This window comes from Cetorhinus maximus, unplaced genomic scaffold (genome assembly GCF_964194155.1).
Source record: "Cetorhinus maximus unplaced genomic scaffold, sCetMax3.hap1.1 HAP1_SCAFFOLD_1684, whole genome shotgun sequence".
Taxonomy (NCBI): domain Eukaryota; kingdom Metazoa; phylum Chordata; class Chondrichthyes; order Lamniformes; family Cetorhinidae; genus Cetorhinus; species Cetorhinus maximus.
The window spans coordinates 22357-46576 of record NW_027597624.1 but is presented as its reverse complement, the minus strand read 5'-3'; the positions used below and the strand labels follow the sequence as shown (position 1 = coordinate 46576).

Sequence of the window (24220 nt, the reverse complement as noted above, 5' to 3'; positions counted from 1 at the left end):
AGATCAAGAGATTCTTGCTGCCATCGTACAGGGTATTGGTGAGATCACAACCAGAGTACTGTCTGCAGTTTTGGTCTCCTTATCTAAGGAAGGACATACCTGCCTTAAGTATGCAACGAAGGCTCACTTGATGGATTCCTGGGATGAGAGGAGTTCTATGAAGAGAGATAGAGTAGAATGGGCATATACTCTCTGGAGTTCAGAAGAATGAGAAATGATTTCATTGAAACAAATAAGATTCTGAGAGGCCCTGACAGGATAGATGCTGAGAAGCTGTTTCCCCAGCCTAAAGAGTCTAGAAGTAGGGGTTCTAGTCTCAGCATAAGGGATTTGTCATTTACAACTAGTTGAGGAGAAATCCTTTTACTCAGAGGGTTGTGAATTTTTAGAATTTTCTACTCCCTTGTTAATTTTAAATACAAATTAGGAGCAGAAGTAGGCCATTCGGTCCCCTGAACCTGCTCTGTTATTTGATTAGATCATGGCTGACCTTTTTGGGGCCTCAGCTCTACTTTTCTGTCTATCACCTGTGTCATGACAATGGATCACAGCCCAAATTACTTAAGGGCATATTGAATTTTTTGAGGAAGACATGTGTTTTTTTAAAAAAGGACATACAAGCAAAAGCTGGCTGAGACTATAAAGTAACCACTTGCTAGAAAATTCCTATGAGGATTATATTTGATCGACTAATCCAGAGAGAACATGGAATGTCTTGCCTAAAAAGATGTCAAGGCCTACTTCAGACAGAGACACATGAAATGCAAAAGACTGAACTTTAATCACCACTGGTTGCTGAGAAAATAGAGACTGATTACCACATCTCAGCAGAAACCATCTCTTGTTGAATTATATCTCAGAATGTGGAAATGGCCTGAGTTGAAAGAAAGCAGATTCTGGGCGAAAGACATATTTGGTTTTCCCTTCCTGGAATACACAAGGAAAGGGGTTAAAAAACCAGCTGCAAACCTGATCTGTGTGTTCTAGTTCAGGTGTGCTACTGTGTGCTGTGAAGGTCAGAGCAAAAGAGCAGCAACTAGGCACCGTCTAGGTAAAAGTCTCTCTCTGCTCTCTCTCTCTGTTGCTGGAGGCAAGTCACAAGTCAGCAAAACCACAGTCAAAAAGGAAACAGGACAACTCCTTCAGCCAAACTGCAGAACCAAGTGTCTCCAAACCAACTGCTCAATTGCCAAAGTCAGGGCTACCAGGATCATCCAACTTAACAGCCGCAACATTTCACCATCTACTCCTCACAGACAAGCCAAAGACTGATTTGTGTACCTTTGTTAACTTTTATTTTTGGACTTAACTCCTCATTTCTGAACTGTGTGTTTGTGTGTTGTGTTTTTATTATGTTTACCAGGGTTTTAGTAACTAATAAACTTACATTTTCTTTAACTGAAGAAAGCCTGGTTAAATTGGCACCTTCTAAAACATAAACACATTTGGACTGGGAAAAGGTATCCACAAAGGGAAGGGATTCTTTTTAAATTAACCTCGTTGTGACCAATAGATGGGATTGAATAAAGAAGGGGTGCCAGCTCAATCCTCCTCACCTGGGAGCATAACAAAATTGGGGTCCCGTTCGGGAAATTAACAATTTGAGGTATCTCATCCAGGATCATGACAAATCGGTGGAATTTGCTGGGGACTGGTCATAACACCTATAACTGTTAACTCCAGAGGGTTGTGGTGATTAATCGCTGGTATATTTAAGGCTGAGATTGATTTTTGGGCTCTAGGGATTCAAGGGACCAAGTTGAGTTTGATACCCAATTCTCCAATCCAAGCACCAAGAAGGCAACCTTGCTGAATTTACACTTATATAGTGCTATATTAATTACATTGAGTGAATAACACAACTAGGCCATCCCAGCCAACCAGGTTATACCTTATGCTCTACACAAGCCTTCTCTCACTCTATCTAACCCTAACAGCAAACCCTTCTATTTCTCTCTCCCTCATTATCCAGCTTCTTGTTAGATGCAGCTATGATGCTTTGCCTCAGAAAACTGTATATGTACAGCAGAAACACGCACAAGACTTAACGTTCTGATGAAAGTTCATCCACCTAATGCATTAACTCTGTGTCTCTCTCAACAGATGCTGCCAGAGATACTGAGAAGTTCCAGCACTTTGTTTTTATTTGATAAAACATAAGGCTTCAGTTAAAATAACTCAACCTTGAGCACTTCATACGTACGGGGGTTGACAGAGAGACATACATGAAATGGAAGAGATTAATTTATCTTACTTTGAAGAACATCACAGATATAGAAGCTGCTAAGCACTAACATCTGATATATTTTAGTTGGGAGTGCTTCTTTAACTTTTACTCAGTGCATATGATACCAAAAAAATATTTATGATAGTGTTTGCTTTAACTTCAAAAAGGATTAAAGTGGGCAATTCCAGGCTCCGTTCAACATTTTCTTTTGCTTGTATCTAGCGACAGGCTGTCTAACAGGAAGAGGGCAAAGAAGTCTTTATTTAGCCAACTATACTTTTCCTTCCTTTTTGGAAAACATTTCAGTTACTGGCACATGAGACACACTTTTGGCTGTCAGTCTGGAATTTATTTTCCTGGACTAAAATAAAACAAAACTCATAAAAAATTAAAAGAAACGCCTGCTATGATAGGTGTTTTAACACAAAGAAAATATACTGAAGCAAAAATAGCAGTTCAAAGGTTGTTTCTTTAATGCATCAGTAGGTAAATTCAGCATCCAACTTGGATCTAATGCACATAGGCCAGGAAAATCCCAGATTTATTTTCTTGCTTGTGCTGAGTTAACAGGTTTGTAACCAGGATGTGGTAAGAACTTAAGGAGGGGTAACCTTGCTAAAAATTAAGTTTCTTACTGGTATCCACAGACTCCTGCTTGTCCAGACAGGATATGATCAGACTGAGCTGTGGTGCCATCATCACAGTATTTGTTAGCTGACTGTCGCTTTTCATACTTGCATATGAACATTGCTACTTTGGGGAGATGGTCAAAGGACAACGGCCAAAAATGGAACTATACCTAAAGAAAAGTCTGACTACAGACGACAGGAGAAACTTAGAGAGTGGATGGGGATGGGTAAAGGAAAAATATATCTGGCCAATGGGTGAATGTTAGATGTTCAAAGAGAAATAAGTAAAGTTCTGTTCATTTTCTCCCCTTAGATAACACTGTGGTAACACTCACTGGAACTCAGGCGTGCTGACAATAAAGTTAATATTGAACACATTCTTTCCGAGGGCTCTTATACTCCAGAAAGCCAGGTGGTGAAGGATAAAACTGGAGCCAATCTTTACACAGTTTTATAAACATTTATGTACAGAGGTATACATTCTAAATATACACCTCCTCGCCCAACAACTACGGTTTCAGTCTATTCCTATTGATAGGGGCACCAGTGAATCCCCAGTTAATGCCCACCACCAGCATACAATTATGTACAATTAATATACAATTAACAAGGGCTGCCTTCTCACTGTGCAGTTTGTTCGTTCATGCTTTCTTAGGAATATTCCTTCTCCACGGCCATCAGCAGTGGTGTCCGGGAAATGGGGGATACACACAAAGGTTGGAGATCTTGGAGGGCTGTGGCAGATGGGCTGAGGCATGTGGAGTTAGGTGATATTATGCAGGTGAAACTAGCTGAGGGGTTATGAGGTCAGAAGCTCAGCTCAATGTCAAATAAATTGCCAAGGGTGTGAACAGTTCGATTCAGCATGAGACAGTGGACAAGGAGGTGGATGGAATTGTTGGTGAGGAACATTGAGTTTCTGGCAGGAACCCAAGAAAATGGATTAGGTCTTCCCAGTATTTAGTTGGTGGGAATTTACCCATCCAACATGTGTTGGACAAGCTGTGTGACAACACAGAGGTTCTTGAGTAGGCCGCGAGATGTGGTTATGAGTGATGTCAGAGTACATGTGAAACTTCAGTTGTGTTTTTGAGTGATCTCGCTAGGACGAACAGGTAGGTGAGAAATGGGGTGGGGGGAAGAGGGTAAAGGATAGGGAGACTCGATTGGTATTGATGCGGGTTTAGGAAGAAAAGTCATTGCAGCAGATTCTCTAGTTATGACTGGATAGGTAAGTGTTGAACCAAGTGAAGCACTTCAACTTAGCTGGACAACACGGAAGATGTGTTGAAGGAGAATGATTGGTCAAACACATTAAAGACTACAGACAGCTTGAGAAGAACGAGGAGCATTTGTGCACAATGTCACAGAGGATGGCATTTGTGACTTTGATTAGAGTACTTTCAATGTTATGGCAGGGATGGAAACCTGATTGGAGAGGTTCAAATATGAAGTTGACCAAAAAAAGAAAGCTTGGTAGCCGAGATGCACTGAGGCAGAGTCTGGCATCTCTGTTGTTATCATACATGACATCTGTTAGAAAGTAAATTCCCCTTTTTAGCATTCAGCTCAATGACAATATATTTGGATGTGCTACATCTTTTATCATATTTCTAGTTTTGTTGAAAAGTAGCACAGAAAATGTGAAAATCATAGGTAAGAAAAGATGTAAAAAATGATGGCTATACTTATTTCATAACAGGCAACAGGTTAAATCTTTGATGTCCATCATTATGCCTTGGGGTATTCAAGAGTGGAGTTCCGTCTATTTTATTCTAATCAGTCATCGTCACAGGGAATTTTCTGGGAAGGCCAGGAAGTTGTGTAATTGTTTGCATGAATGAGGATATAAATTTAGCTAGCAGCTGCAGTGAAAGTGTCAGTCTGCAAAGATAACCTTTTCAGGCATTGCTCCTTTCTTGTGCAGATAGTCTACCAGAAACCTTCATTCAACATTCATTCGACTTTCAACTGTGCACTTGTAGAGTACCAGAATCAACAGCAGTGATCTGAACCCAAATTTGTTAAGGTAAGACAGAACAAAAGTAAAGACTGGTGTGCTTACTTCATGCAATATTTTCCAATGGTTTTTAACAAATTTTATTTTATTTTATTTGAAAGGGAAAAGCTCTTTTCTCCTCCCTTTAACTTCCTTCATCTCCTGAAGTGTGTTTCAATGGGTCTTCTAGTATTTTACCCAAATGGTCACACTTCACATGTGATCCTAAACAGGCTATTCAATGATGAGGGCACCACACTTGTGGTCAGATTGTTTGATCTTTGGATGAGGAGACAATGTACTGTCCAGTAGAGGCTACTGGTTAGTAATCAAGACTGGGAATTCTGGTGGATTTGGCCCTTCCTGAGCCCAATGTGTTGAAGCCAAATGAAGCCTAACCTCTGCCCCAAATAAGAATAGCTAAGGAGAATTAAAGGAAGGAAGAAAAATGGCTAACTTTATGGCTTACTACAGTAAAATGGTCATCAGTGCCCTTTAATGGAATTTATCAGTAAGTCAGATAGCATTCCAATCAAAATGTTCAGACTTAAAATTGTAGTAAGATTTGATGCAAAATTTGTACTGTTTAGGCAAAATTATCAGACTCAATTCTAAATCTATTTAAAATGTTTCCAATCTACCCTCCAGTCTTTCTCCCTATAAAGGTTAGGCACACTTGTAGCCCAAAGAAAATGTAATAATGGATACAAAATGCTGAAGCAGTAATATGTGATGTCTTGCAAATTGGTGGTCCTTGGGTTAACTTTTATTTAATGCTGTGGTGTCAGTTTCACAGTCTATCATCATAAGATATCAGTGAGTTAGAAAAGGAGACTTTTTTATTTAATTGAAACAAAAGTATTTTCTTCAGGAGAAAAGCAAGCAATAAAAAAGACAGTAAATCAAATTTCTAAGGTAATTATTATTAAGGTAAGTGATGTTCATGTCATACAGGTCAGACATTGCTGCCTTTGCTGAGGCCAGGGGGAGGGGGAGGGTGATATCACACTACAATGTATAGGTTGGTACAAACCAGCTAACTCCAAATCTGTTACACTAGGCTCTGACGGTAATCAGTCATGTAAAACTGAGGGCAAAATTGTTCTAAATTCTAGTTCTAAATCCAATGGTTATTTTGGCTATTTTTCAGTAGAAGCTTAAGGTTCATTTTCCCACATATTTCTACTCTGAAAATTGTAACAAAATAGTGTTGGTAAATCCTTCCTCCAACCCTTAACACCATAATTATTTTTCTTTAACATAATTGACACCTGTATCATTATTAATCATGTAATGGTTATAACTGATTTCAAGGGGTTGTTAGTAATATGTACATATGAACACTAGCCAAATATCCAGCTACAAGGGACAGGTTTGTAACAAAAGTAAATTTTGGTATTCCTGAGCATCTATTCTACCCAAACCTCAATGATGTTTATGTTACAGATGCTAGTTATTGATATGAATCTTCTTAGTTAAGTCCCAGTCCCAGCACAGATACTGACTTAACAGCAGATTAGTATCTCCTTAGAGACATGTGCAACCAGTAGTCTCAACTGTCAGCTAAGTGTCAGTGGTTAACTCAAGGGAAACCGGAGGTCTATGCATATGCGCCAACTCCGCTCACCAATAGCCACAGACTAGTTAAATTTTAGTGGAGCAATCAGTTCTCTGCTCAAATTTTAAAAACTTAAAAACTCTTGGTGTACCTAGAAACTTGTTACATTTCGCTTTGCACTTTGCTACCAATTGTTATTCTTCGTAGGAAGGGTATAACAGTCATACTCCTGTTCAGTGTTAGTCTTTCTAGGGAATATAGCAATAATCACCCATCAAGGGAGAGGACCGTTCCAATCCAAAGCTGGCTCCGCTATGAGTTGAAATGATTAAATTAATCTGTTACTTTCATGGCGCACGGATAATTATAATTTTAGCATCACAGTATTAAGTGTACAGATGCTTAACGTACTTGCATGAAATTCCCTTTGGTATTTTAAGGGAACTGTTAGCCAGTGAAATATAAACATTGCACAGCATAATTTCAAAACTCATGTTTTTAACATACATGAAGAATGAATGCTATAATCAGGCTATAATTGGTTGCTTATTTTAAAGTAAAATAGTACAATGAAAAGTATTCCTTAAATATTACATTTTTATCTTGGTTTTGATATACAGGATCCATTCTACTTGAAAATGATTAATCATAGCTTGTTCTCTGTTGGCTTACAGCAAAATGACAAACAAGGTAAACCAACAACCCCTATTGGTTCAGAAGGGTGGAAGTCAACTGTGGTTCTTCACCATCATTATTCTTGGTAAGATATAAGTAACATAAAATAAAAGCTGCAGTAAGGCTGCTTATTAACAATATGGGTGATTTCTATCATATTCCATTTTTATATGCACTGTCTTGGGTTGCGACTAATATCCTTGAAAGACTAAAAGAACTGGTAAAAAAGAAAAGTATCTAAACTATCAAGTTCAGCAAGTTAGACACTGGCCTTTCACCTCTGAAACCTCAAAATCTTTCTTTTTTTTATTCATTCATGGGATGTGGGCACCGCTGGCTAGGCCAGCATTTATTGCCCACCCCTAATTGCTATTGTTCAGAGAGCATTTAAGAGTCAACCACATTGCTGTGGTTCTGGAGTCACATGTAGGCCAGGCCAGGTAAGGACATTAGTGAACCAGATGGGTTTTTACAACAATTGACAATGGTCACATGTCATCATTAGACTTTTAAATTCCAGTTTTTTTATTGAAATTCAAATTCCACCATTTGCCGTGGCAAGATTCAAACCCAGGTCCCGGAGCATTACCCTGGGTCTCTGGATTACTAGGCCAGGGACAATAACACTATGCCAAAATCAAACTCCTCTGTCTGATGGCTTTAAAGGCCCAGTTTCTAATGCGTATGCACCAAACTGACTTAATTCTGCACTAATTGGCACTGACATCTATCTAACTTAGAAATACCACAAGCACAGACTGGCACAGAAGGGGATTAATCTCTAGAGTTGGGGTAAAGTTGAAGCAGCTTTCCTTTACTTCTAAACAGACTTGGGAATGCTTGATGCTGACATTAGAACCAGAAGTGCCAATGTGTTCCATTTCCCAGCAAATCCCCAAAAGATAATAAACACAATATTTGGTACAAAACAAAACATGTAAGTAAGGAAGAAAATTGATTCAAACAGTGGGAAGAGTACTCATTCATCTTTTCTTTACAGAATTAACACTTCTGGGAAGAATCCATGGCTGGACCTATGAATATACTAATGAAAATATGGCCTGGGACAATGCAAGACGTTACTGTCAAGAACATTACACAGATCTAGTTGCAATCCAGAATGCAAGAGAAATTGAGTATTTGGATGAGTATCTACCTGTTGCAAAAAATTACTACTGGATTGGAATAAGGAAGATCAATGACATTTGGACCTGGGTTGGTACTAATAAATCTCTAACCAAAGAAGCAGAGAACTGGGCTCATAATGAACCTAATAATGTAGGAGCAAACGGAAATGAAGACTGTGTAGAAATGTACATAAAAAGGGCCAAAGATACAGGGAAGTGGAACGATAACAACTGTAAAAGCAAGAAAAGACCTTTGTGTTACGTAGGTAAGAAGAATTGACCAAAGATTATTTTAATGAGTGCACCTGGGTTATCATTACAATCATTACAAGTTAATCTCAGAATCACATTTAAAGGTTTTAAACAAATCCTGAATTACTGTAAAATAGGTTCTTTAAGCTATCCTGATCCAATATTGATACATTATTCAAGTGTCATCTCTAAATCTCTAACACAGGATGATTTATGACTAATCTCTGAATATGACATTAGACATTAAAATAATCCAATTTGTAATTTTCACATGGTAAGGTATTACTTAATTAAAATGTAAATATGATAAAATGGAATTATTTGAATACAATGTTCATTGTGACAATATCACCATTATATTGGCCCTAATAGGAGTTTATATTCATGCTCTTCTTTGTGTGTTAAGGTTATTAATAAGCATTGATTTCTGAGTCATGTTGCCTTTTTTTTTTAGCTTCGTGCACTCCCGTTTCATGCAGTGGTCATGGAGAATGTGTCGAGAATATTGGAAATTACAAATGTGTATGCAATGATGGATACTATGGGCAAGAGTGTGAATATGGTAAGGACATGTTAACTTCACAGAGAGTATGAACTGACTTGTATTAAATAACATGACCAATTATTTGAGGTAAATACTGAATTAAATTTCTCCACTCACCAGTAATCTGAATTACTAATTATCAAGCTGTTTCACTTTATCAGTTTTTTTTTGCCTGTGGATTTTTTTCTCCTCCTCATTTTAATGGTAACTCATTACTGGGTATGGTTACCTGGCTGCTGCCAGGCCTCCACCATTTCACCTGAATGATCTTTCTTCATTTGTTAATCCAAAACTCTGGTGTGGAACGGTCTTGCCCTACTCAACGTCACTACACTCAGTTTCCAGCAGCAGACCGTGAGTTATGAGTGAGTCAGGTTGATCACCCACCCTCCCAACCCTTCTCTGCGCAGTTCATGAGAACCAGGGCCCAATGTTCAAGTCTCTACTGCTGTCATAGCTTAGATCAGCTGAACCATCATAGACTGAAGAAAGTTCTTCCTTCATATCAAAAGTCAATGACAATATACAAGAAAGTACGGAAATTATTTCCAAAATATTTAATACACATCAGGAAAACATTTAAACTATTATTCAGTCATAAGACAAATTGTGAAGATTGCATCATCACTATGGATGAATGACAGCCTTCAGCACATTGCAGTGCATCCAACCAGAAAGTACTTAATGCCCTTTCCTCACTGTTGCAACACAATTGCTCCTTAAATGATTCTTGAGTTTTGTTTTCCACTACCATATCTGGTAATTCTATCCCACGCATTGATTACTCTTTGCAACAAATAATTTCCAAATATCAGTCCCATGTTTTACTTTTTAAGGCTTAAATCTTGCTCTAATTTCATAAAGCGATTTTATACAAACATATAAAAGCAAATTGTAACACAATACCTAACACATCATTCCAATACCTCCTATCCAGTTGAACAGTGTTCCACTCTCAATGTTCCTGACCAAGCGACTATGAACTGCATCCATCCTAATGGAAACTTCAGCTTCGACTCCACATGTGATTTCCAGTGTGCAGCAGGGTTTACACTGCAGGGGTCACAGAGTCTCTGGTGCAATGCGACAGGAATATGGACAGCAAAGACGCCCAGCTGTGAAGGTATAGTCTCAAACAATACCCATAAAAGAAAGAGAAAATTCTGAAGCAGATTTTAAAATGTTAAAGACATGATGCACATTTATAGGTCAGGGTGTTTAAGCTCATATTCAATTTCATAATTTATATTTTAGTTGTAAGATGCAGAGAACTAGAGGTTACTGGACAAGGATTCAAGAACTGTTCTCATCCCATCGGAAATTTCAGTTACAACTCAACGTGTGACTTCAGCTGCACTGAAGGGTTTGAGCTCGGAGGACCAGACAGATTGGAGTGTGGAGCATCAGGAGAATGGTCAGCGCCCATCCCCAACTGTGAAGGTATACTGTGAACTGATATCAAGGGATAAAAAGTAGACACAAGAATTGTTCAATAGACTAGATTTCAGATAAATTATGTTGAGTGGGAGCTTCCGTATTTACATATGTGAACATGCGTTGCTTGATGTTTGTTTCAGTTGTGAAATGTGGAAGTCTGGTGATTCCTGGACAAGGGAAAATGGACTGCTCTCATCCTACCGGAACATTCAGTTACAACTCAACGTCTGACTTCAGCTGTGCTGAAGGGTTTGTGCTCCGAGGATCAGACAGACTGGACTGTGGAACATCAGGAGAATGGTCAGCGCCTATCCCCAAATGTGAAGGTAGCGTGTGAAATTATACTAAGGAATCCATCTAACTAGGATTAGCCTCAATCCACGTGGAGATGTAAGCATCTCTCTGCTCACTGTAATGTTGGGACCACTGTTATTCCTCCCTCTGTCCAGTTCCTGATGCTGTCCGCCCTCCAGTCCTCCTCCGACCTGCCTGTTCTTTCCAGATGTCCCACCTTCTATAATCACCCACGCCAGACTCTCACCCCAACTTTTCCAATGGTCATACTTTCTCAATCCTGCTTTTCCATTTCAGCTAAAAGCCCATGAGATGCTGGGAGTCCCATTTTCCAAGGGTGTAGAGTAGAAATTTGGAAATAGTTTAATAGATTGCATTTCAGATAAATTATGTTCAGAGTGAGAGCTTTTGTATGTAGAAATGTGAACTTACATTGCTTGATGTTTGTTTCAGCTGTGACATGTGGAAGTCTGTCAATTCCTGGACAAGGGAAAATGGACTGTTCTCATCCTACCGGAACATTCAGTTACAACTCAACGTGTGACTTCAGCTGTGCTGAAGGGTTTGTGCTCCGAGGATCAGACAGACTGGGGTGTGGAGCATCAGGAGAATGGTCAGCGCCTGTCCCCAGCTGTGAAGGTAGAGACAAATAGAAGCTAAAGATTGAAGAGTTCTAAAGATAAAAATCGTCTAAACACAAAACCCAACATTGAAGGTGGAGTCTCAGGCTTGTTCTGAGTATAGTAATTGTGAAATCGGCATAATTCAAATTAAAATCCTGATAATCCTGCTGGGATCATAATGTTAATTCAGAAAATAGACTTCAATGGAGGTTAACACATAGGCTTGTGAAATGCATGTGCCTGAGCTCCTTTGCATCATCCATTGCAACTCAACCAATTCTCTTTTGCATGTTTCAGCTGTACAATGTGAAAAACTGGAGAATCAAGATGAGATTATTGTAACCTGCTCCAAACCAATTGGTTCAAGGCATTTCCCCTAACTTAGTCTACTGCATTCGTTGCTCCCAATGCGGTCTCCTCTACATTGGAGAGACCAAACGCAAACTGGGCGACCGCTTTGCAGAACACCTGCGGTCTGTCCGCAAGAAAGACCCAAACCTCCCTGTCGCTTGCCATTTTAACACTCCACCCTGTTCTCTTGCCCACATGTCTGTCCTTGGCTTGCTGCATTATTCCAGTGAAGCCCAACGCAAACTGGAGGAACAGCACCTCATCTTCCGACTAGGCACTTTACAGCCTTCCGGGCTGAATATTGAATTCAACAACTTTAGATCTTAAACTCCCCCTCCCCCCATCCCCACCCCGTTTCTTCCCCCTCCCCTTTTTTTTCAATAATTTATATAGATTCTTCTTTTCTCACCTATTTCCATTATTTTTAAATCTAAAACTAAAACTTTGTTAGTCTTTCCACCCCACCCCCACTAGAGCTGTACCTTGAGTGTCCTGGCATCCATTCTTAATTAGCACTTATCTTAGATAATATCACCACCTTCAACACCTCTTTGATCCTTTTGTCTGTGACATCTTTTGATTAACTGCTCCTATCACTGCTTGCTTATCCCTACAACCACCCCACCCTCAACTTCTCTCTCCCCCCGCCCCCCATCTTAGACCAGCTTATATTTCACCTCTCTCCTAACTATACTTCAGTTCTGCCGAAAGGTCATGAGGACTCGAAGCGTCAACTGTTTTCTTCTCCACCGATGCTGCCAGACCTGCTGAGTTTTTCCAGGTAATTCTGTTTTTGTTTAAGATTAAGTGTGCTCTTCAACAGATAGGGGAAGGACAGATGGTCCCAGCTTAGATGGGAGGGAAGGTCTCTGCCTGGGTGAAAAGTGGGATGTACCTGATGGCAGAGATATATGTGATCAGTAAAGTATAAATATGCTGTACACTTGTAATTTAGCAGAGTGCTACCTCAAGTTGCCATGAGATGGTTCTCTCCTTGCAATTGCTCGAATAAATGATTGTGATCTGTACCTGAGCCTCCTGTGGTCTGTTTGTCAATACGTTTGGAATAACGTTAAGGCATTTGGGGCTAGTGGGGAAAATTGGCATTGATTAGATGATCAGCCTTGCTCTGTTTGAATGGTGGAGCATGCTCAATGGGCCGAATGGCCTACTCTTGCTCCTATTTCCTATGTTAGCCACAACAATCATCTCAGCAGTACGAGTTCTGTTTGCTGAAGGAAGAATTCCTGACAGATTAATATGTGGTAATGGAATGCAGTTCACATCCAGGGAAGTTATGGAATTTGCTGAACAGTATGGGTTCAACACCATCAGCTCACCACCCCTATACTGCCTTCGAAGACATGGGTTTATAGAAAGACATGCCCAGACAGTCAAAGGAATGCTTGTGAAATGTCGGGGAACAAGGAGGACCCAAACCTTGCCTCATTGTCACTCCGATCCACGCCTCTCAAGGCGGACATTGAATTGTTGAATGGAAGAAAATATAAGACTGCTCTGCCAAGCAAAATACATCCTCTGAGTGACCAGGAGAAAGTGAGGCAAAAACTCACTGAAGCACAGCAAAGAGGAGGTCACTTCAACAAACATGTTAAATCCCCACCTGAGCTGCTGAAAGGACAAAGTGTATATATAGAGGAGGCAATCATGAAAACCTGGAGCCCAGCAAAAGTTGTTGCTGAAGCAGAGACACCAAGGTCATATGTAAGAAGACTGTAACTGGTAAGCAAATGAGAAGAAACAGGGTTGATTTTTGACCTACACCAGAGCTGGAAAAACAGAAAAGACCATCGGCAACACCAGGAAAGATCAATATCCAGAGAGACAACATTGACAACATCAGCAGAAAATGGCACATTAGCAACAGCAATCATAACTGCTGCAACGCCAGGAACAACAGACACATCCTCACCTGTGCAGCATGCAGACTTACCACCAAGAGCAAAGAATGTCAAATTTACATGATCTAAGCGATAATGTGAATACTATTTTTAGAAAAGAATACATGCTATCCAAGGCTCAAAGAAGGGTTCAGTTAATTTCCAAAAGTCGATTAATAATCTTTAGTTTCGAAAAGACAACGATTAGAACAGTTACATTGATAGGGTCTTTAAGTTTTAAAGAAAGAAGGGTGTTCCATATTGTTATACTATCTATAAGTGTCTGTAAAAACCTAGGAACTAATTGTGAAGTATAAGTTCTCCAGGGGACCACAGTTCACAGTTGCACTAGAGAGTTACATGATGTGTAGCAGAACCAGTTCAAACATACGAACAAGGAGCAGGAGTAGGCCATTCGGCCTCATGAGCCTGCGCTGCCATTCAATAAGATCATGGCTGATCTGATAGTAACCCCAAATCTGCATCCCGTCTACCCCGATAGCCGATCACCCCCTTGCTTCCCAAGAATCTATCCAGCTCTGCCTTAAAAATATTCAGACTCTGGAACTTTCTTCCTGAAAAGATGCTAGAAGCAAACCTCAGAGAAAAAATTTCACCTCATCTCTGTTTTAAATGGGCGACTCCTTATTTTTCAACAGTGACCCCCTGGTTCTAGATTCTCTCGCATTCTCTCTACATCCACCCTGCCACTGGTGCCCAGATTCCAGTTGGGTTTCTTGGTCTGGAGTACAGAAAATATATGTTTCAATTCCTCTGTTGCTGATGCTGTTGCTCAAAAAGAATCACTGCAGATGCAAGCTCTTTTTTCTGAATGTCAGGTTATAACCATTCAAGATTAGCTTTGCATCCATATTGCTGGTACTTTGTAACTAAGCTTTGCTCTATGCTTTAATGTACATTTGAACAAAAGTAATCAGGTTTGGAGAAGTTAGGTCTGCACTCCAAATCCAGCTGGGAATGGGCAGATAAGAACATAGGAACAGGAGAAGGCCATTCAGCCCATCGAGCCTGCTCCACCATTCAATACGATCATGACTGATCGAACACGTCAATGCCTAATAGCCACACTATTCCCATTGTTAATCAGAAATTTACCAATCTCTACCTTCGTCATACTCAATGTCTGAGCTTCCACGGCCCTCTGGGGTAGAGAATCCAAAAAAATTCACAACCCTCTGAGTGAAGAAATTTCTCCTCATCTCGGTCCTAAGTGGCTTCCCCCTTATTTTGAAACTGTGTCCTCTGGGTCTCGACTCCCCAACCAGGGGAAACATCTCACCTGCCTTGACCCTGTCTATTCCTTTCAGTATTTTGTAAGTTTCAATGAGGTCACCTCTCATTCTTTGAATCTAGAGAATACAGGCCCAGTTTCTCCAATCCTCCAAGGTGATCAGGCACTCAAATCTCAAAACAATAACTGGGATTTTAGCAGGTCTCTGGAGACAGGCTGGGAGGTGGCAGGGCTGGAAAAATTGCAGCAGGTGTCAGGAGGTGAGAATGGCAATAATTTGCATCTTAATCCAATTAACTGGCCCATTAACAGCCATTTTAGAGCCTCTCCAGAACTCCACCCCATGGAGAGGCCGCTGCCACGTACATTGAGGTGGCAGGTGGATGTGGAGAGAATGTTTCCTCTTGTGGGAGAATCTGGAACGAGGGGTCACTGTTTAAAAATAGGAGATCGCCCATTTAAGACAGAGATGAGGAAAAATTCTCTCTCAGTGGGTAGTGAGTCTTTGGAACTCTCTTCCTCAAAAGGCAGTGGAAGCAGAGTTTGGATGTTTTTAAGGCTGAGGGAGATAGTTTCTTGATTAACAAGGGGGTGAAAGATTATTGGGGGTTGACAGGAATGTGGGGTTAAGGTTACATTCAGATCTGCCATGATCTTATTGAATGCCGGAGCAGGCTCGAGGGGCCGAGTGGCCAACTCCTGCTCCTAATTCGTATGTTTGTATCTATGTTCGTATCACTGTAGGCGGTAGGCACTACAGATAATTTCTTAGTCCTCTTCCTTCAGGTTATGGAAAGATGAATTGTAGTTGCAGCAAGTATTCACAGTGTGCAGCTGGCGTCAATTGTTCCTAAAATTAAATATCCAGCATAACCAGCATCATACCGTAGATATTATACTTAGGTTTTATGTACCTGTTTGTACCAGGGCTCACAGTCCATCCAGAGTGTGCACAAATATTAGCTCTGAAAGCAAAATTTGTCAGTGTTAATTATGAAATTCTTCTTCAAACCACTATTCATTTTATTTGTTATACTTAGAAAAAGTGTTTGTTTATTTTCCTTTGGCTGTGTTATCTATTGGATCATTCGCATTGCCATTATAAATTATACATCAAGGTACTCCCTGAAGAGTTAGCAAGTTTGTCCAGTGAGCAGCAATCCCTCCCAGGCCCCAGGTGCAATTTCTGTGCTGTATGGGTTGGCTGACCTTCGTTGGGCTGGTAGTTGGAATAATGGAACTGGCCTCTGAGTCTTCAGAAAAGGAGAATATTGGCCAACTTGACATTCCTGCTTGATATCTAGCTATTCCCTCCAGAATGTGATAACAAGATTGGGCTCTGCTGTGATGCCTCAAAGATCAACTAGGTGCTGCTTTTCATTGTCAATGTCCACATGTAATCAAAAGTTGAACCAAAAGAATTCTTCAAAAATGCTAACTGCATAATCCTCAAAGCAGTTTGAGGTGCCCTGGGCCTGCTTTGCACCCAGCGTTCTAGTGTTCAACATGCTGATTTACTCAGGGTGATGAACAAATACTTGCTTCTCCTTTTGTAGGTATTCATAGGAACATAGGAACAGATGAAGGCCATTCAACCTGCTCTGGCATTCAATAAGTTCATGGCTGATCGAACACTTAAATGCCTTTTACCCACACTATCCCCAGAACCCTTTACATTATTGTTAATCAGAAATCTATCAATCTCTGCCTTAAATATACTCAATGACTGAGCTTCCATGGCCCTCTTGAGTAGAGAATTCCAAAGACTCACAACCCTCAGAGTGAAGCAATTTCTCCTCATCTTGCTCCTAAGTGGCTTGCCTCTTATGCTGAAATTGTGTCCCCTGGTTCTAGACTTCCCAACCAGGCGAAACATCTTACCTGCATCTACCCTGTCTATTCCTTTAAGTATTATGTAGGTTTCAATGAGATCATCCCTCATTCTTCAAAACTCGAGAAACCCAGTTTCCCCAACCTCTCTTCATAGGGCAGCCCCAGAATCCCCGGAACAAGTCTGGTGAACCTTAGTTGCACTTCCTCTATGGCAATAATATCCTTTCTGAGGTAAGGGGACACTCCGCACATCTGTTCCTTCTTCCAAATTGGATAGCTTCAATTTTTTTCACATTATATTCTATCTGCCACCTTATATTCTGTTCTTACCCATTCACTAAGTGGTCAAATTCTCCTGTAGCCGCTTTACATCTTCCTCACAACACACATTCCCACCGAGCCAAACTTGGAAATATTACATTTGGTCCCCACATCCAAATCATTGATATATATTACGAACAGCAGTGTGAAGCCAATAAAAAAATTGGGAAAGAGAAATATTAGAGAATAGAAAAGAGGGGACAAGTAACTTCACCCTCTTTTCTTTAGATATTACCAGCTCTTTCCCAGCAACTTTATCTTTAATCTCAGATTTTTTTTATATCTAGCCAGCCATCGATTTCCATTTGGCTCCATTATCCATTCTCTCATGGTCTTTCTCTCTTTTTAGCTTTCAACCTATTTCGGTACTATCTTTTAGACCTTTAAAGCTCCTATCTTGTTTCAGAATTATCTTTTAGGAATATGATCTAAATCAAGCTTCAAAATAAAAGTGCCATTAGTAGTTTTGTATTCAATGCATCCACTAATCTCTGCACGCCACCTCTAACATTATTATTCAATTAAATAAGTGCCCAAACTGTTTTCAAATGTTTGCTTTTTGTACAGAAATAAGCAATTAATTTTGCCACACTTTCTAATACTTCCTAATTCTTGTGAACACGGTGGGAGAAAAGCAGTATATTTAAGGTCATTCTCTTGTTCACACAATAGCATTTCTGGAAATGGGTTTATATAGGTTGTAGCTCCTTTTTATCTAAGTAAAAGGGGTAAGTAATGAACCAGCCTTCAGAATTAATTATGCATCTTAATATGTCCAGCGATGTTCAAAGATCTAGTTACTAAAGTAAGAAAGATCATCAATGGGAAACACAGCATCTGGGTGCAAACACCATGAATACAGCTCATTAACCTCTTTTTGACGTCTGATACTCATAAATCAGGCCATCAACCCATTTTGAGACAAAAAGGTTTGAAGATGTGACAATCCCAAAGTATATTTTATTTCTCTCCCTTCATGCTATATATCATTTCCAAATTTAGGAAGACAAATAGTCAATTCTCAAACTTTGATCGATGTTACTGAAATGTTGATGTTGTGTGATAATGGTGTGTTAAGATTTCTCAATTCTGCTCGGTAGAGAGCATGATGTAGAGAATACCTCATATGACCAGTCATGGATGTGAACATGCATTTACACCCTTTGGTAACGTCTGTTATAATGATGCTCTGTATCTACCAAATAATCAAAAAAAACTTTTTTAAATCCCCCTTGATAGCGACAAATTGTGGTTTTTAAACAGGTTTGTAATCTATGATTATAAAATTTTATTGACAACTGCAAACTGGTACAGTGAGACAGATAACATCCATTCATATAGCATCTTTAACGTGGAACTTGTTTGAAGGTGGTTCATGGAGGCAGGAGGAAAATGGATACCTTGCCAAAGAAGGGATGATTAGATGGGGTGGTTAGAAGCTTAATCAAAGATAAGGAGATAAAAAGGTGGAGAGAGTTAGAGTGCAAATTCCACAGTCTAGACTGTCGGTGACTGAAAGTCGTCATGGATAATGGGACAAAAAAGGCACAAGACATGGGGCCAAAACAGTAGATTTCATGAGGAGATAGGTTACAAAAATGAGGAAAGTTGAGGCAATTCAGGGATTTGAAGATTTGGATAAGAATTTTACTGCATTGGGAGATCAAGAACAATGGTAGATCAGCAAGGTCAAGAACAATGGGTGAGTGGAACTTGCTGCTGGATAGAATGCACACAGCAGGACTTTACAAGCTGAAGTTTATAGAGGGTAGAGGATGAAAAGCTTGCCAGGAGAGCATTGTAATAGTCAGGTTACAGGTGACAAAGGTTTTTGAAGGAAGCTTTTTGAGGCAGTTGGGCTGATATAGGGAGAGTCAGACAATGTTACAGATATAGATATAAAAACAAAAAACTGCGGATGCTGGAAATCCAAAACAAAAAATAAAAAATACCTGGAAAAACTCAGCAGGTCTGGCAGCATCGGTGGAGATGAGTACAGTTGACGTTTCGAGTCCTCATGACCCTTCAACAGAACAAGTTGTTCTGATTCTGTTCAACAGAAAAAGTTCTGTTGAAGGGTCATAAGGACTCGAAACGTCAACTGTACTCTTCTCCACCGATGCTGCCAGACCTGCTGAGTTTTTCCAGGTATTTTATTATTTTTTGTTACAGATATAGAAATATGCGAACTGTGGAATAAAAGTTTTGAAGTTGGATGCTCAGCTCTGGATGATTTGGTTCAATGAGGCCAAGATTAATGGAAAGTGGGTGAGGAAATAAATTTCAGTTGGTCCAAAAGTTAACCTGTTTATGGTAGATGAAGGACAGAATCACTGCGGCACAGAAGGAGGCCTTTTGGCTCATTATGTCTGTACCGGCTCTCCAAATGAGCATTATGACCCAGTGTCATTGCTCTGGCTTTTCCCCATACACCTGCACATTGAATATTTGAATACAAACATCGCATTTGCTTCTTTTGCAAATCACTTTAAATCTATGCCTTCTGGTTCTTGATCCTTTTATGAGTATCTCGAACATATCTCCTCCTAGCCTTCTCCCCTCCAAGGGAAATGGTCCCAGTTTTTCTGATCTATCTTTATAGCTGACGTTTCTCATTCCTCATTCTTGTAATCCTCTTCTACACTCTCTCCAATGTGTTCACATCTTTCTTATCATGTGGCACCCAGAATTGTACACAATACTCCAGCTGTGGTCTAACCAGTGTCTTATATAAATTCAGCATAACCTCCCTGCTCTTGTACTCTATTCCCCTATTAATAAAGCCCAGGATACTATTTGCTTTATTCACTGCTCTCTCCACCTTTCCTACCATCTTCAATGATCTATGCACATGTACACCCAGGTTTTTCTGCTCCTGCAGCCCCCTCAAAATTTCCCCCCTTATTTTATATTGATTGATTGATTGATGCCTTTCCAAGTCCATGACAGCTCAGCCTGTTTTGAAGCACAGCTTGCTACATGAACTATTAAATTCCTCATTTCAATGTGGATTATAAATGACACCAACAGCATTTTGCTAAAGGGGCTTCACACACTGATCCATATTGTTCCACTTTCGTGACACTTGGTTTCATCAGACTCAATTTTATTTCAAGAAGCAATGCAAATAGTTGGCGCCCCGAGTTCGAGCGGGCAGTGAGGCCACATGAGATTGTCCAGATGGGACTTTTCCAGCACATTTGACGCTCTCTTCATTACCTGATAATCCGGCATCAAGACCGCGCCCCGCCCACTGCTCACCAGGTGCGTGGAAAGCGCGTGCCCCGCCGGCTCAGCCAATCACTGCAGCCGGACACGGTGCACTGAGCCGCGATTGTCCAATCATCAGCGAGCAACTCATCTCCCATTGTTATTGATCTCCCACTGCATTAAAAAGCTGATCCAAGTCTTCAAATCCCTCAATTGCCTCAACTTTCCCCATTCGTAGTCAAGGGAGACAAAGTCTCAAACTCCTCCTGGTGTTTTATCGCGGAGAGACTTTTCAAAAAGAGACTTCACTTTCTGTGAAGGGGAAAGTGACATTTCAGGAATGGGTCTTTTTTCACACTCCCACTTCTCAGGATGCAGTTTGCTTTCAGGCATTGAAAAACAACCATTCATGATGCATCTCCAATCATCATCTTTCTCAAGCAGCCAAAAAAAAAGCTCCTAAATGGTTAGAAATATCCTGAAGTTCCTCGTGGAACAATAACATGACCAATGACGGTAAAGTGAAAAAGTTAAACATGATAGAAAGATAATTCTTTTGCCATTCAAAACTGAGCCTCTCCCAGATCCCCTGCTCAACCCTCTCAGGAGACAAATGCATTTTAAATAAAAACAGAAAATGCTGGAAAAACTCAGCTGCTCTCACTCTGTGGAGAGAGAAACAGAGTTAACGCTTCGAGTCTGTCTGACTTCTTCAGAGCTGCATTTTCAATACTTTGTTGTCTTTGTTCTTATTCCGGTAATTATTCCTTTTCTTGCACTTACTCCTGGATTACCAGTATTCCCAAATGTGGTCTGAACTCAGCAGAATTTCTGTAGACCTGTGCTCCATATTTCTGATGATCTAACACAACATTTAATTTGTTTTTCAGCATTGTATCAACATTAAAAGTGAAAAAAACTACTGATGATTTCAAACTACTTTCTACATGAGCAACTGTTAATTCTATCCATTATATATCCATGTAACAATGTTTCCCCTCATATGCAATGTTCTGTTTACCAAAGTCAGTCATTACTAACGCCTTGTCTGCCAACAGACCTGCCTGGTTCATGTATTGTATTCCCAAGGCTGCTAAAGGATTCACTAGGTTCTGAATTTCCATAAACAGGTGTGTCTTTCCGAAGTCACGTCAACCTTAAAGGGACCCTGCTCACAAACTGCTTAAAGCAGTAAAGGTGATAGAATTAAAATCATGCTTAAACTCAGAAGGTTAAATAATGAATCTGTGGCAAAATCTCAAGTTTAGTTGTGATTAGTTCCCTTCAAATGTGAGTTAGATTTTATATTCAACATTTAAATATAATGTATTCTACTTCTATTCATTCTTAATTTTGTCCCTTTTTGAAAGCTGGTCCCTCTTTGTTCCCCTGGCTATGTTTCACACCAAGGCAATGAGCCAGCCAAAAGAATAAGCATGGACAACAATTTACTGATTTATCAATCTAGTTTAACACTGCAGTGCAGGAATGAGAGAGTGCTGCATAGTCATAGATTGCTGTCAGGAAGATATAATAATTCTCATAATGTTATTGGAATTTGTGGTAAAATAGAGATATCTGTGTCTGTGTGTGTGAGAGAGAGACTTAATTGGATTAAATGGTAAACATGGGGGAAGTTTAGAATGTAAGGTGTGAAAGGACATTTGCATTTTTAAATAAACTAGATTTAAATAGACTAGATTGTTTTCAAAGGAGGAGTGAAATGTGTCACCGGGCCAGGTGAAGTTTAGAAACAATGTGTTTGTTTTTTCCAAAAGGTTACTGGTAAAACTTAGTGCTATGAGAGATTTTTATTATCAGAAAGGTAAAGTCCAAAGACACAGTGAAACAGTGGGAATTTGCATTCAAAGGGGAAAATAAGTATAAAAGGAATGAAGGCTGTGTGTAAGGGTAAGTATTTTTAAGATCTAACAGGTGTAAGAATCCTCCAGAATCTATGTTTTCAAAGAACTGAATTTAAGAAAACTCAGTTTGAATTGGGCTGGTTCAGGGTATTGTGTGTGACCTTGCCTGGCTCTTTTGAAATCTATGCATCTTTCTGTTGCCTTAATGGAAGTGTACCTGGGAGTCAAATTAAGTAGTTGATTTAGAAGTTACTATCGTAGTAATTTGTAGACATAGATATGTGCTTAAAAATCACTTTTCTGTTTAATAAATGTTCAATTTAGTTTTGTAAAAGGACTTGGAGGTCTTATCACTGCTGAATTCAAGACACACATCTCAAAATTTATAAAAACTGCCAAACAAGTTGTGGCAGTTGTTTCAAGTTTCCCTTTGAATCACAGAATCTTAACAGCACAGAAGGAGGCCATTCGGCCCATCATGTCTGCACCGGCTCTCCAAATGAGCATGATGACTTAGTGCCTTTTCCCCGTACCCTTGAACATTGTTTCTATTCAAATAATCATCTAATGTCCTCAAATGCCTCAATTGAACCTGCTTCCACCACGCTTCAGGCAGAGCATTCCAGACCCGAACCACTCGTCGTGTGAGAACGTTTTTTTCTCACATCACACTTGCTTCTTTTGCAAATCACTTTAAATCTGTGCCCTCTCGTTCTTGATCCTTTTACGAGCAGGAACAGCTTCTCCCTATCTACTCTGTCCAGCCCCCTCATGATTTTGAACATCTCTATCAAATCTCCTCTCAGCCTTCTCCTCGCCAAGGAGAACAGTCCCAACCTCTTCAATCTATCCCCATAGCTGAAGTTTCTCATGCTTGGAAGGATTCTTGTAAACCTCTTCTGCACTCTCTCCAATGTGTTCACATCCTTCCTATAATGTGGCACACATAATTATACACGTTACTTCAACTGATGTCTAATGAGTGTTTTACATAAATTCAGCATAACCTGCTTGCTCTTGTACTCTTTGCCCCATTAATGAAGCCCAGGATACTATATCCTTTATTAACTGCTCTCTCCACCTGTCCTGCCACCTTCATTACTCTATGCACATAGATACCCAAGTCTTTCTGCTCCTACAGCTCCTTCAAAATTTCACCCCTTATTTTATATTGTCTGTCCATGTTCTTCCTACCAAGATGCATCACCTCACACTTCTAATTTGAACAACTCAGCATTTACCATCAGCTTTGCCAGAAAAATTCCACACCCTTCAATTAGATGTCAAATGAAGCTCCACTTATCTTTAGATGGATATTAAAGGCCTCTTGGCACTATTTGAAGAAGAGTAGGAAGCTCTGAGGGGCTGGTTATCTCAGTTGGCTAGATGACAAGCAGGTGGGTCAGATTAACACCAGCAGCGTGGTTTTGATTCCCGTATGGGCTGAGGCAAATCTGGGACCTGCACCCTCACCCTAGCCCTGAGGAAGGCAATGGCAAACCACCACTGACAAAAACTGCAAAGAAAACAGCTCAGGATGAAGCATCAGCAATGAACCAAGGACCTGCCTTCAGGCAAAGCATACACGAGGCATGAAGGAAGCTCTATCAGTTTCTGCACCGATACTTGCTCCTCAATCAGCATGAATACAAACAAATTAATACATAACTCAACACATTACTGTTCATGCAATTGTGTGTATGAAATGGCTGCTGTATTGCTGCTTAAAAGCAACAGTGCCACTGTATAGTGTAGGGAGAGTCCCTTACTGAATCTGATTTAGGTTCACAGCAGTACTCTGGACATAACAGGAATGAGTGACTAAGACAAGTAATCTGTTAAATCAACAATTTTATTGAATGTTGAATGATCAGAGGAGTTGAAGGAAGTTTTAGATTCACATGGGAGGGAAGGGGCAAAGGCATCTGTGGGAGAGAGAGATGGGCCAATGGCATGTGTGTGAGAGAGAGAGAGGCGGTGAGAGAGAGGTGGGGTGAGGGTGTGATTTTCTCAGAGTGTGAGGGAGTGAGAGAAAGAGAGGGAGAGGGAGGGTTGAAGGCATGTGTGTGAGAGAGAGGGGGTGAGGGCATATGTGAGAAGAAGAGAGAGAAGGGAGGGAGAG

General features: G+C 40.2%; 1 protein-coding gene across 1 annotated transcript; it reads left to right on the top strand.

Moving 5' to 3' along the window:
- Positions 1-4711: 4711 nt before the first annotated feature.
- LOC144676542 (P-selectin-like) lies at positions 4712-11745 on the top strand. Its single transcript, XM_078536938.1, has 9 exons — positions 4712-4885; positions 7088-7173; positions 8089-8481; positions 8922-9029; positions 9949-10134; positions 10266-10451; positions 10589-10774; positions 11196-11381; positions 11663-11745. Exons 2-9 carry the CDS (start codon positions 7092-7094, stop codon positions 11743-11745), a joined length of 1410 nt encoding a protein of 469 aa, XP_078393064.1. The 5' UTR covers positions 4712-4885; positions 7088-7091.
- Positions 11746-24220: the final 12475 nt, after the last annotated feature.